The sequence below is a fragment of the Calonectris borealis genome, chromosome 15, assembly GCF_964195595.1.
Source record: "Calonectris borealis chromosome 15, bCalBor7.hap1.2, whole genome shotgun sequence".
Taxonomy (NCBI): domain Eukaryota; kingdom Metazoa; phylum Chordata; class Aves; order Procellariiformes; family Procellariidae; genus Calonectris; species Calonectris borealis.
In genome coordinates this window covers 13,857,255-13,871,551 of record NC_134326.1, presented here as the reverse complement: position 1 = coordinate 13,871,551, position 14,297 = coordinate 13,857,255, and the positions used below count along the sequence as shown (strand labels likewise).

At 38.6% G+C, this 14,297-nt stretch overlaps 1 protein-coding gene across 8 annotated transcripts in view; it reads left to right on the top strand.

Annotated features, from left to right (window-relative positions):
- The window catches only part of EBF1 (EBF transcription factor 1), a 291,394-nt gene that overhangs the window by 248,217 nt on the left and 28,880 nt on the right, over positions 1-14,297 (top strand). For all 8 annotated transcript variants that reach the window (XM_075164300.1, XM_075164298.1, XM_075164297.1 and 5 more), the window contains exon 11: positions 2,537-2,625. In XM_075164300.1, coding sequence (XP_075020401.1) covers positions 2,537-2,625 — 89 coding nt within the window. The remainder of the gene's footprint in view (positions 1-2,536; positions 2,626-14,297) is intronic.

The window sequence follows — 14,297 nt, the reverse complement described above, 5'->3', positions numbered from 1 at the left end:
GAATGTGTGGGAAGATATGAGAAAATGACTGCTATCTCTGGGGGGATTTCAGAACTGGCCTCCATTTATAATATTGCAGAATTTAGTAACTACTCTCCCAAAGGATGTAAAGGGAAAATGGCCATAAACTAGACTGAATTAGAGAAGAAACACATTTGACAGAGCCACGCTAAAATCTTCTAACATATTTGCAAAAGAAATGTAAATTAGAACTGTAGGGGTTTTTTTTAATCTTCTCAGAGAACAGCTATTTTTGATAATAAATATAAATAGCAGTAAATTAATTTGTTGTAAAATTTGAAGAAGGTCTAAACTAAACGGGTCCACAATAAGAAGCCATGTAAGAAAACTCAAAGGTAATGAAGGGGGTTTACAAACCCAGGTACTGTGATAATTTTTGCAAAACCACACAACAGAGTGGACAGCATGTGGCCAGGGTGTGAAAGGAAACGTGGAAAAAAGGCCCCACCATCCAAAAACCAAAAAGGGCACAAGCAGGGGAAAAGCCTTATTCTCATGCCTTCCATACAATGACCTGAATATAAATAAAAGATCAAATTCAGATATTCCTGATAAAGGGAAGTGCATGAAAAAAACCAGAGAAGACTAGAGGGATGCCATGATCTCTGGGGCAATAAAAAACTGCTGACAATGCCCAGAAAGTAAAATCCTGAAAGATTTCTAGTCTGGTGTTACCATAATACTGTAACAGTAATTTCAGGATATGCTCGGAAGATTACTTTCTGATATTAGAGAAATATTGAGATTCTGCTGGACCATGTGCCTCTCCAGCCAGTCCCCATCAGGCGCACACTTCTGTTTCACTGCTGGTGGGTAGATCTGGATTCCCCTACACCACCTTCCTTCTGCCTCAGTTTGCAGCAGCAAATTTAAATGGAACAGTTTCTTTAAAAACTGGACTGTTTTGTGGGATTATTTATGGAACACCAATTAATTAAAAACAAGCCAGGGATTAGATATTACTTTCATGGTAACAGTGTGGTCTAGCTAAAGATCGTTAAAGTTAGGAGTATGAAAAAATGTTTTCTTCACTTAAAAGGTGGAAGTATGGACAAACTGTGCCATGTTGATCAGACTGATGGAGTTGTGTAGCTTGCTGTGGGATAATCATCACTGAGCCACATGAGAGTGCTTACACAAGTGAGATTGGAAGATATAGTTTGATGCTAAATCTCTTTTCAAGAATCAGATGGCATCATTCTAGCCACATAATAAAATTCATAATAAAACCATCATAAAGGTGCAAGATATATTCATAATTTAGTAGGCAGACCTTGTGCAAGAAATATTTTTTTTTGCTATTAATAAGCTAAGACAAAGTAATAAAAACTTTAAAGTGACATAAAAATGAAAAAAAAGAATTAGATTTCCTTCCCACCAAAAAAAAGGCTGAAAATACAAAAATCCATATTGGAAAAAAAATTTTTTCATTTAACTCAAAAAAATTGCAAACAAATTGCTGTGGAAAATTTCATAATCTCTATTGGCATGGGAGAGTCTAGATGCGCTGTTGTTTAGAGATGCTTAAGAATGCTTGACTGTTGTTCCAGTTCACCAAAGCACTTAGGAAATTTTAAGCACATGTTGAAGTCTCACTAACATCTGAGTTTTAAAGTGATCATATGACTGGAAATATAGCTAGAAGGTCATTCAGTGCAGTCCCCTGTAATTATAGGCAATCATATAAAAAACATAATATGCTCAAATTTGCTTTGCTGAAAGCAAATGCGTTTAAGTATGTGCTTACAGATAAGCATGTGCTTAAAGGCTTGGCACAATCAGAGCTTCGATTAATGCAGGCAGACCAGCATTTTCATGAAGATTAAAGTGTTCCACCGTTTCTCTCCTCCATTTTATTGGACAAGGACTGGGGAAAGATGAACTAAAAACATAGATGATTTTTTTTTTTTAATTCATTAAGTCTTTTGGATCAGTTTAGTGCTGATCGGAGCCTGAGCCGGGCTGCTGAAGTCAGTGTCGATGAGTAAAAAATAAAGCCTCTGCCAAGACAAATGCCTGTAGTTCACAACAAAATTATATGTGATCATTGCACATGGAGCATATTAAATGTGTAATAGAATCTGGAACAGGAGAGACTCCCTAATAGTTACTTCTTTTGTCTTCCAATCAGAAAGGACCTTCCTTGTAATATGAAAGCAGGAAAAAAAACCAACATGAAACATGGGGTGCAAAGTATTTATCAAATTAATTTCATCACTTTCAGAGATAGTAATTGCTTCCTATTTGGAAGATGTATGCAACATCCCCAAATTTTCCAGCAACGTTGTTTTAGGAACTCAAGTGGGAAGGTTTGCATTGCTGTTTGAACCAAAGCCTCAGAACCAACCTCAAATAGTGTTTGAACCAAGACTTCATAGTCGGTGCTGATTTCAGTAAAAGGGGATTTTGCTGTGATCCTTCCTTGGTCTTGCAAGGCATTGCCAATTGTTACAGTGCAACGGAGCCTGCTTGCTATGCGTTTGTCACATCACAATGTTGTTTGTTGTTGTTTCAGCTCTGAACGAACCTACCATTGACTATGGTTTCCAAAGGTTACAGAAGGTTATCCCCCGGCACCCTGGTGACCCCGAACGCTTGCCAAAGGTCAGCACAAAGTTTATTGTTTTATTAAATATGAGAAAGCTGGTTACTGCATGTTTTTGTCTGAAAGTGCAAGACTGTAAATGTAATGGTCCTGGTTTGGTACCCAACCCAGATAAGCTGAAACAGAGGCATGGCCAATAAAGCCCAATCAGCAGCTTTCATTGTAGGCTTATGAGACTTCTGTGACTTTCTGAGTCACAGCTAACTCAAACAGCTCTTGTCTTTCTTAAAAACAAATCTTACTCTGTTTTCTGGAATACTTAACAAAGAATACATTTTTGGTTGCTATTTTGGAACCTGAGCAGCTTATTCATAGAAGAATGATGCTTCTTGGTTTTGGTATCACAGTAGTACTTGCCATTATAATTTTTAGAACTTCACCATTGATAAAATCAAGTTATTTGGATCTTCAGGAAATGTGTGTCCACTGCTGCTGCACCATGTATTGGTTTAGGATAATTATTATTATATACTGCTTTATTTCAGGATTGCTGAAATAATTAGAGCAATGTATAGTGAAGTGATTTGATGTTTGTTCCCATAAAAATTAGTGGGATTTTTTTTGTTGATTTTTGTCAAGTAAAAGCTGAGGAAGAAACAGAATAGTTCACATAGGCTTCTAGTACTTCTGTCTTGTACTGTGAAAATGCTGTCTGGGTCTGCACTCACATCTGTTCTTGCTACCTTGCCATACGGTACCTTCTCTGGTGAGAATTTGCGGTGAGTTTTGTGATATACTGGAGAAAGAGATGGGGTACTTGAAAAAGTGTTGCTCTTTGCCACAGGAACACTGAGCAGTAGTGTGCATGAGCTGGAGTCACTGTATGTGACCAACTGCCACCCTGTGTTTTATCTGCTCTAGCATCATGGCTGTTAGTGAGTGAGTTGGGGAGTCCAATGGGACAAGTATGTGTATTTGAAGAACACCGCCTTTGACTTAAGGAAAGGAAGATGTGAATTTGCAGACCTGAGACATAGAACAAATTGGGCTTTGATGCCTTAGGCCAGATCCCTCAAATAATGCACGTCCAGTATAGCCTTTGTGACTGGGTAAATCTTGTGACCTTTCCTCTGTAGCTTCCTGAGCTGTCAGTAGGCTTTCATCAGGGATTGTTGTGGGCTTTGATTAGTTAAATTTCTAAAGTGTTTCAAAGGTGAGAAGATTTCGTGAACACTGTAACTTATTTTGTTTTATTTCTTGACAGAAATAAAATTCAGTATGCGATTTTTTTTTACAGGCTTGTTAAGTCTTTTATCTTTGCCTAGGAAGGCTGTAGACTGTGGTTTTGGGGTGGATGATGTGTTGTCCTTCCCTCTTACTGCCAGAGAAACATGCTGTCCTGGAGAGTTACATTTTAGATTGGCTCTGTCCACCCTCTACAAGCTGTCACTTTCTCTGACTTTTGGACAGATTTGCAGCAGGACACAGCTTTCATACGTTGTCAAATTTCCCACCAGAGGTGCAACCCTTTCCAAAGAAAGAAAGCGTCCTTCCGTAGGGGCTCTTTCATCTGTATTGTGCTTCTGCTGCCAAATGTGCACGTGGAGAAAAATTGTTTCTCAGAAAATACGAGACCAGCTTCAATATGCACCAGGGATTTTCAAGGCCCAAAAGAGATGCTGCAAAACTTCCCTGAACCCAATGTTCCAGCTGACTAGTAGGTGGCCATGGCTTTCCTCTAAATCAGGAAATTCAAGTGAAAAAAGACTTAGCAATTTCAAATTGGGTTATGCAGCTGGGGGTTGTAGTACATCACTAACTTCCACAGGTATTGGGCTCCCTTTCTGACGCCCATGGCACTGAGGGAGTCCCCAGCAATGCTTTTTTGTGCTGGTGTGGGAATGCAGCCATCAGGCTGAGGACCCTCCTCTTTCCCATTTAGACTGAGACTGTTACCCCACTGATAACCACACGTTCCTGCTGTCTAGTGTCATGGGACATAAAAACAGGCAGAAGAAAGCTCCGTCTAGCTCCATATCCTGGCTCCAACATTTAGCAGGTATTTATGGATAGGGTAGGAGAATGAGGGTTAGCACTGAGTCATCTGTCCTCTCATATACCCTCTTGGCTTAATGTGTTTGTTTTGAGTATCTTTTCAAGCTATTTTTTCAAATCTTTAAATCAAGGGAAATTGTGGTTATGTGCACAGAGGTATGATGTGATGACCTAAAAAAAAAAGTTACTGCTTAAGGACTGAACAAACTCAATGAAGAAACTAGTATTGCTACGCAAGGTTAGAGGGAAACAGGACGAAGAGGACCTTTTTTTTTTGTCTTTGGGTAATTCCTTCTGTGCAAGCTTGAAGGTTGGACCTCAAGTTCAAGACTCATTAATATGCCACGCACAGAGGCTGAATGCAGCAGGGGTTGGCACATGTCGACTTCTGTATTTGAGGCACTGATGGTTCAATTCCCAGCATCGCTTGCTGGCTCCAGGATCATAATCAAGGACGCAGCGAGTCTCTGTGCTGGGTGAGCACTGCACAGCACTCTTCTCCATGTCATTAAACCAGGAAGGCCTTTGGCAGTATTCCACTATAGACAATTCTCAGTGGCTACTTAGAAGAGAGTTGGAAGCCATATGGCTTCCACAATGGAACCACGGGCAGAGAGGACAAATGTATGAGAGAGACAGAGAGTGAGACAGCAGAGAGGAGAGCAGTGCTCAAAGCTTTCAACATCCTTTCCTCCATTTTCCCCGTTGTCCTGCCAGTGCATTATCACTTTCTGTTCACTAAAAAGATTGTACTTATGCATTAAATAAATAAAACAAAACACATTTCTATAATTGCTGATAGGGTTTGTGGCCATTATTCCATTGAAACATTACTGATGATTTAGAGATCTTTCAAGAAACAGAAATGGTTATAATTTTTGTGTTCATAAGGGCATGCAGTCTTCCCATGGACCAACAAGAGCATTTTGCTGTGTGACTTATCCCTGCAGTCAAGGAGAATTGTTGAGGCCATCAAGTGAGTGTTAGCACATGACCTACCCTCCAGAACTGAGGAGCCATATCTGTGCCAACAGGCATTTCTAAAACCATTGAGGCTATCTGAGAAGTTTGATCTCCACTAGTTTAGAACCAGTATTTCAGAGGTGCTTATTGTTCATGCTTGGGATTAATTTTTTCAAATGTTCTATCTGCTGGAAGCAGGCAAAGAAAAAAGCCAGATTTTTTCTGTCTGCCAGTGCTTCAGTAACCAAATTCCACTAGAGAATGTCCTCCCATAGTGAGGAGAATGGGAGCATCTGGGAACTAGGGTCTTTGGACTGCTAGACTTGATAGTTGATGTAGAGATGTGTTTAAAGTAAAAATGCAATATATAGTTTCTGGAGAAAAAAGAGTGGGAGCTGTTGTTGGCAGCTGGGCTATGGAGCCAGCTATGGGCCATAGTCCTCTTCCCTTCTTGTACAGAGCAGGTCAGGGAAAGCAGCCAGTGTAGGGTTGTCATTAGCAGATGTGCATGTCTGTGCATACACACACACACACGCACAAACACATGCACCAAGAGGAGAGACAGGCAGTACAGAGGTGGTGGGATTAGCACCCAAAGCTTGGAGTGAGATCAAGTACCAGGAGCGTGCTGGGCAGTATAGTCTTTCCTTTCTAATACAGACAGGAGGCAGATCAGAGGAACCAAGAGATCTCTGGGGAGAAGTGAAAAGAAATACCATGATGCTAATGTTAAGAAATCGTGTCGTTGTCCTGTAGGAGCAGTCTGTAGAAAGGCTGCCTGTGGAGCTGGGGAATAAGCCTGCACGTGTGTGTGCAATTTCCCTGTCTCATGTGTTTGCATATGTGCACACAAATACACACGTGTTGTTGGTTCTTGCATACATAACTGCAGTGGAAATCACTAAAGAGTTCAGATCACAACAACATGTTGAGTCTATTGAGGCTCTTTCATGTAGCTATCCTACAATCCTTAAAATCAGTCCCTGGCAGATACATTGCAATTCTGCAATTTTGTTAAAACTCCACAGCTATAGCCGTAAAACAGTTTCAACTGTGAGTTAGATTTGAAACACATCCATCCTAAATGATTTAATAACAACGATTCCTCTTTATATGCAATTTCCTAGAATTTATTTGCCATTTTCACCACTCTTACAACTCATCACTTGTATTTAAATTAAGCACAAGATTGTTCACTCTGTGTTTGAGAAGCAAGTTATTGCATCACCTCCCTCCGTGATGTGATGTCCTCTCCCTCCCAGTCTGGTACTTAAATGCTCTTTCGAGGAGACCCCTCATCCCGCCTGAAAGGGACTTTTACTTCTGGTTTTTCTTCATGTAGATGAAAATGGAGCCTCTCTCTCTATAGCACACAGGGGTCTCCCTGCTGAGCGGAGAGCACACATAACCAGGCTCCACCCTCCCTTCAGCTCCTCTTCTCTGGTCAGTCCCAAGACATATCCCACCTCCTCGTTTAGGACACTAATAGAAGACAGGTGGTTGTTAGGAACCAGTGGCTGTCAAAAGCAGTTGTCTTTTCCCATATGAAATCCCACAGATCTGCCCTTTATCCATCGTGACATGGGTATTGTTTATATTGCAAATAAAGGTTATCTCTAAATGTGGGTGGGTTGGCCCAGGCTTGCTAGTGGAGGTTAAAATAGCAATGAAGACAAGGCAACTCAGGTTCACTGCTTCAGGCAGACCCAATGGAAATTCCAGAACGGATCTCCATCTGCTGACTCAAGGTACTGTATTTTAACCTAAGTTAGTAATTTTCAGCTAAGAAACACCTATTTTGGAGGTTTTTTCCACCCATTGTAACAAGAGGGTTGTTAGAAAACTTTTATACTAAGCATGGGCAGGAAGGGGGAGCATGTGAAGAAGAGCGGTTGGAGTTCGTCTGTATAGCAAGGAGGGCATGAGATGTGCTTCGCGATTTCTACGCTGTACTGTAAAATTCATAGGAATGTGAGAGCAGACTTAAGGTTGGAATTGAACCCTTAACAGTTGGGGTTTTTTAATTTCCTAGCAATTTGGATATTTAGTTGGTTGAGGGGCTTGTTTAGGTTTTTTGGGTTTTGGTTTTCAATTTATCGTATTGAAAATATTCAGGGAAAGAATTTCAAAGCTATTGAGAAGAAGACAACCAAGATGCCTGAAGCTGCTATGAAAGTATCACCCTTATGGGGTGGTGCATGTCAGAGGCATGTCTGGGAATATGCAAAGAGTCTGAAATGAGAGACCTAAGAGACAGAGCCACACTGGTCGTTGAAGGGCAGAGCCATACAAATGGCTGGCAAGGAGCCCTTTCCTTTCTGAAGGTCACCGGTATGCATACACATTTCAGTGAGTTTTCTTTATAAGTGGGTCAGCATTTACTCAGCAAATGATTAGAGCAGATGGTGTAATTTAGAATCTATGACAAAACTTTTAATAGATCAGGGCTAACATGATGACAAGGAGCTCTGCACCATTCTCCATTCCTGATTTCTGCTTCGCCTTGGGGTAAAAATCATGCCTGGCATTGGAATTTCTAGTCTGCACATTCCATCTGAGCAACTTGAACCACTTGTTTGAACATCCTGTAAGAGGGATCCCCGCATTTCTCTATTCCTGTATCCTTATTGTTATTGTTTTTAAATACAACAATTAACTGAGGGTGGCAGGAAGATACCAAACAGGTAAACACGGTCGCTTCGAGGAGCAGAGCTTTTGAAGGAAAAAGCCACAGTTTGAAGAAAGTAACAAAGGCTGCATTTGTGTATTTTGCTCCATGGAGCTGAAAATATCTAGTAAATTGATCCCGTGGGAGTAATAAATACACATTACTTTATCTTGTACTTCATGTCCTATACCCCTGAGCCTTGATAGAACAACACCACTTAATAGACTTAAAAAAAGAGTAATTACAGTCATTGGTTGTGTGATATTTCAGCCCTTCCAGCCCTGCCTGACCTTCTAATTTAGCTCACCGTGTCTAACTAATGCATTTATATTCATCTTTTATGAAGCATGTGTAGTACAAAATTGACTTTGCAGCCTTTAGCAAGCTGTCTTACCAGGTTTAGGATCTGGTTAGTACAGCACACTGTATAGCATATGTACATTTGCAGCAGAATCTTGCATGCATATGGTTCTGATCAACTATTACTTTTTATCCTTCTGGAAATAAAATAAAAAATATTTATTCCATTTCATCCTCCCCTCCCCTTTTTAAAGCTTTTATTCATTGCGGCATTATTTACAGCTAAACATGCAGGCAGAAAGATGCAAGCATTTTTAAAATGATTACCACTAATGTTTCTACTTGTCAGAAGTGCTTAAATTTTCCTGCACTTTGTCTAAAAACTTAGCACTTTTACCTTTTAAGAATTACAAATTTATAAGATCTTACCAAGCTGATTTACAAACACAGCTGACAGTTTATGATGAATGATGTTGCAAAATGTACAATATGTTTCTCTGTCATTTCCATGCATGTATATATTAAGAAGAAGATTAAGAAGAGAGAGAACCCCCCTCTGAAAGAAACCCTTGAGTTAGAGAGCACACACAAATCTCTCTCCTGCGTTTCCTCATAACTTCCTGCTCACTTCACTCATCCAGTAGAGCACAATTGTTCTCTGTGCATTTTCTCCCACCATATGGTATCCTCATTACCATACACTAAGGGTCCATATGGGGAACTTGTGAAGTGAACTGTATTCATTTTAACTGCCAGATGAGCAGCCTTTTGCTTTGCAAGCTTAGCTTAAGTCATCTGCTGTCTTTATGTTGTTATGGCAACACAGCACCAATAAAAAATTCTAATCTACTGTAAGTGTCTGGGATCACAGTATTTTAAATGCTTGCCGTAACTGTCCTCTAAGTGAAGACGCTTGTTCTTTTAGTATGACAAAGGGTTATTGTCAACTCCAGCAGGTGGCAGTAAAGAAATTGTTTCTTTTTTTTTAACCTTTTAAAAAATTTTTTTTTCTTTTTCCCCATATCCCCCCACCTCGAAAAGTCATAGAATTACACAACATGGCCAGTCCTCTACATTTCCTAGGATTTCTGACACTGAGGTCGGAATTGCAGGTGATGCTCTTTAGTTGCAACTCAAATACTAAAGGTAGTAAAGTATGAAACTGTGCTGGCAGCTCATGCACTTTACTGACAGAGATCCAGGCTCAAGTACCACTTCACCGGGATTCTGAAGCCTCCATAGCCACCCAGCTAGTTCAGTGCTGGAGCTGGTTGTTAGCTATGTTTCCAAACTCCTGATTCAAACACAAAGCTAATTAAGAATATCTTACAGTAATGGAAGAAGGCAGCAGCATCCTTAAATATAAATCATTTTCACCTCCGCAGGCCACATGATATGTTGCATCTCTGTCTCTCTGTCTGTATTGAAAGTGAATGTTTGTAGTCTCAGTTCATCAGTTCACATTAGCCTCATGCTGAATATTTAAACACAGAACAATTTGAACACACCATGAAGAGAGACAGTGACTGCACTTTCACTTGGAACAGCAAGAGCTCATCTAATAATAATTTAGTAAATCAGCCATTTAGTGGCTCAGTTGTACACTGTATTGTGCCAAATAATATTCAGTTCAACTGTATGCTGGTGAAATTGAAATTCAGCCTCCAGTCACGTGGCACTTTTTTGCTCAATGGAGAGATGAAATGGAAAATCACCCTCCCAATAGACTGTTTGAATGTAGTGATTTATCAAAAATATAGCAGAATGGCAACATTAACAGGATTTGGTTGTATGTGGTACAATCTATTCTAATTAGGCTTTTATTATTGTGGTTTCTTCTGCACAGATTATTTGATAATTCAGGATTTGCATTTACATCTTCAGTTTATTTTATATATGGGCAGAGAGGAGATATGCGTAGTTACTGCGTAGTTAGAGTCCTTTAAGGCCCAGTGCTGTGGGAAGTGTGGTGAGACCTTTATTGCCGTGTTTCGAGCCCTGGCTCACAGGGAACAGCGTGCCCTTAGGAGCAATGGGGAAACGCAGCTGCTGCCTTTCCTCCTCATGAAGTGCCATGTATGTTACTTCATAGCACGGAAGCAATATCAGATTAATTTTTTTCCCCTGTTTAAGGCTATCAGGATTTGTAGGGAGTGGTGATATCTTATATTAGACTAACAGATATAACTGGAAAAAAACAGACAAGCTTTTGGGCGCACAAGCCTTGCTTCCCGCCTGCTGACTGTACCTTTTCTCGCCTGTATCAGTGGGTCTAATAAAAGGTATTACCTCACTCTACAAAACTTGCCTTGGTTGTAACCATAGACCATTGTGACTTCAGCCAAGCAGCTACGCTTTAAGGCTGTCTCTGATGAAGATGGGGGAGAGAGAATATTTTCCTAGAAAGTATGTTGTGAAGTTTAATTTGTTGCCATTAAAGTGGTGCTTTGAGATCTTTGAATGCAGGGCATTGCAGAAGTGTGAAGTAATGTCTATAATCTCACCTACAGTCTCCATTTCTAGCCTAGTTTTAGGTGTTATGCAGTGGTTTACGTGGTGATGTAAAATATGATTGCCGTGTATTTCTCACAACACAGTCCAATTGAGTAGCAGAAAAAGCATCCTCCTAACCATCATGATGCCATTTAGCAGAGAGTGCTGGAAGCAATAGGATGCCTGTTGTCGTAATTCTTCTAAGAAATACAGAGCTTCACAATCTATACTCAACTGCTGACACTTGAAAACTCAAACATTTTGGTAAAATGAATCAAGCAGTAATGTTTCTTTTATGAGATCTCCTCACGGGAAGGGAAGGTTTGGCACCATTTGGAGATCAGGCTCAGTGATCCATCATAGCAAAGTCAGCTGTCCTGGCGTGTCTCATAGGTCACTCGATCGAACCAGTGGCTCTTACAACTATATTATTGCTTATGGAACAGTAATTGAGGCACCATGGTTAAAAATTACCTGGTCTAATAGGCAGTGAACAATTTGCACTCAATACAATTATAAGCCAAATCATTCATTTCATAACACTTGGACTAATTTATTTGTTGACCTTTTAATATCCATAGCTCTTCAGTAGTATTAACTGCAACTCGGACAAAATCTCTTGTTCATTTTACTTTCATTGATTTTTTTTTTTCCATTGAGGCAATAACAGTTGTTTGAGTACAACCTTTTCTTTCTGTTGTAAAAGTCAATCATGTAACTTATGTTGATATAACTTAACTGGACTGAAATGTCCTCTAAGTACAATAGCATACAATCTCATGCTACTTGTGTAAACACGGACATGTATTTTGGATTTATTTTGAAGAATGTTTTGGAATATATTTGTGACTACAGATGACAAATTATATGCTTGCTGAGAGGAGAATGAAAACAAAACACAGAAGCTTTTTTTGAAGCAGTACCACGTATATGTAACATAGTTTTTGTTCACGGGAGATCTAAGATACAGAAATTTTGGAATTTGTCTCTGTTGATTTTGTTCTTTAGGATGACCTAAGTGTCTTTACTAATAATGCTGTATTCATAATTTCATCTGGACACAGCATCTTGTGTCTTGAAGTTCTAACATTTTACAGAATAGGGGTGCTTAATTTTTCCAAATATGAGCTTCTGACAAATAAAATGTGTGTAAAAGTATTTTTTTTAATATATAGGAAAGAAATAATACTAATATTTTGATAATCTGACTTTTCTTTCATTTTTTCAGCTTTAAACTAGCATGAGAGCTAAGAGTTTTTGATGATCAAAAAAGTTACTGAAATAATAATGTAATTTGAAAAATTAGTGGCAAGTTTTGAAGCACTTCCATAAAATATGTTGGTGTAGTGACAATGGTAATCTTTTCACTCACCACTGAAAAAGGAGCCCTAGAGCGTGTAAAATTTTACATTGTGGAGGTGTACATAGAAAGATAGTGTTGTCCCTGTGAAATGTTGGATAAATTTAATTTCTTAAATACATGGTTATTCAACCTTTGTACTTGCTTTGGATAATTTCAACTGAATTTTTAAGGCTGTAAATTAAAAATAATAGTATCAGGAACAAAATATCTTTTATTTCTGACAAGAAAGTTGAAAATTTTTTAGAATATATGCTAGGAGGCACTTCATTGAAGTAGTCTTTCTGAGCCAAAGCCTCTTTGTACAATGAACTACTGTAAGTCCTTTGAACACATAGTTATAAAATATAATTGTTACACATTTGGCATTTTATGCTTCCCTAGAAATTACCCCTTGGTATCTACACCTAATCTATGGTCTGTCTTTTAATTTCAATTGGGTCTGAAGTGGTCCTTCGTTGTAATGAAAATGCCCCTTTCAAGAGACTTCTTTTAATTATACCGATGATAAAATGTAAGTGAAAGTAGTCATTTGAAGGGGTTATGACTGAACTGTGTTTTAACTGTAATACTAAAACCTACCAACGTTATTCCAGTCTCTATTTCAACATTTTTATGCACTCACTCTCCACAGAACATAGTGGAATATCATTGTAGGTCAGAATTTCTATGCGTCTTATTTTTCAGTTTTCCTCCTGCTATTAAAAGTAACCTGAACTCTCAATTTCTAACTACTAACACTTCCTACCTGAAGCATACAATCCAGAGAAGTGACAGTTTCACAGATCTTAATGCTGGGTTGTTTTTTTTTTGTTTGGTTTGTTGAGGTTTTTTCCCCTTCATTAAAAGAAAATGCAGGTGGATCTTTAATTGCACATAGATGAACACTTGTTTTTTTTACAGAAAATAGCTAATTTGGCATACTTAGATATTTATATGGGTAAATGCATTAATAAAGACCAACTCTGAAAATTAAACGGTCAAAACACATACGTACAATTTACACTTTAATTGCTAGATAGCTCTGCTGATTTAACTCAGCAGACATTCTTGCCTTGCAATATCAAACATAATTTTATATCTCTATAGGTTTAAATGCAGTCAAGTGAATTATGCCACCCAATACATTCTAGATTTGACCTAATGGGAGAACAATTTAAAAGTGATACAACTTGACCTGTGTTTGGAAAGTCTTTGTTTATACAAATGACAGAAAATAGATATCAGCCTATTTGCCAAGTAAAATGTTTTTCACTCTCACAAATACATAATTGGATATCTACATTGTGCCACACACAAAGTCACAAGCCACATTTAATCTTTTTTTAATCCCCAGTATTCCAGAGAATTTTTCTAATGGGCACAGTAATATGATCTGCAGAATAAAGCTTCTAAAACAGCCTGTGCAGTATCTTTGAACGACAGTCTCAGAATTTAGTGTCTCTGTTCATTTTTCCAAATTCTTTTTAAGTTTACTTAAGTCCAGACCCTTCAAATAATTCAAAACATTCTTCTTCTTCCATAAGGGGACTTTGACAACTTTCCAAAAATATATGGGTATAAAATGGTCAGGAGAAGACTTTGAGTAATAACTCTTTTTTTTTCCTTTTTTTCCTTGCAACTCTCATCTGCAGCTGTTTTCAAGAAATAGGAATGTTAATACTATGAAGAGCAGAGGAAGAACTATCAGAAAATCTTACATATGCAAAACAAAAAAAAAACCCCAAACTTAAAAGCTCATTAATCTCAATAATGAACATCTGCTTCAAAGTACTGTAGATGCTGATACAAATAGTTTGGGGTAAATTTTCAAAAAGAAATGCCTGAGATTCCTATCTGAGATTGCTTTGTACATGTGTCTCTGTATATTTTGCCCAGGGACTGAAGGTAGC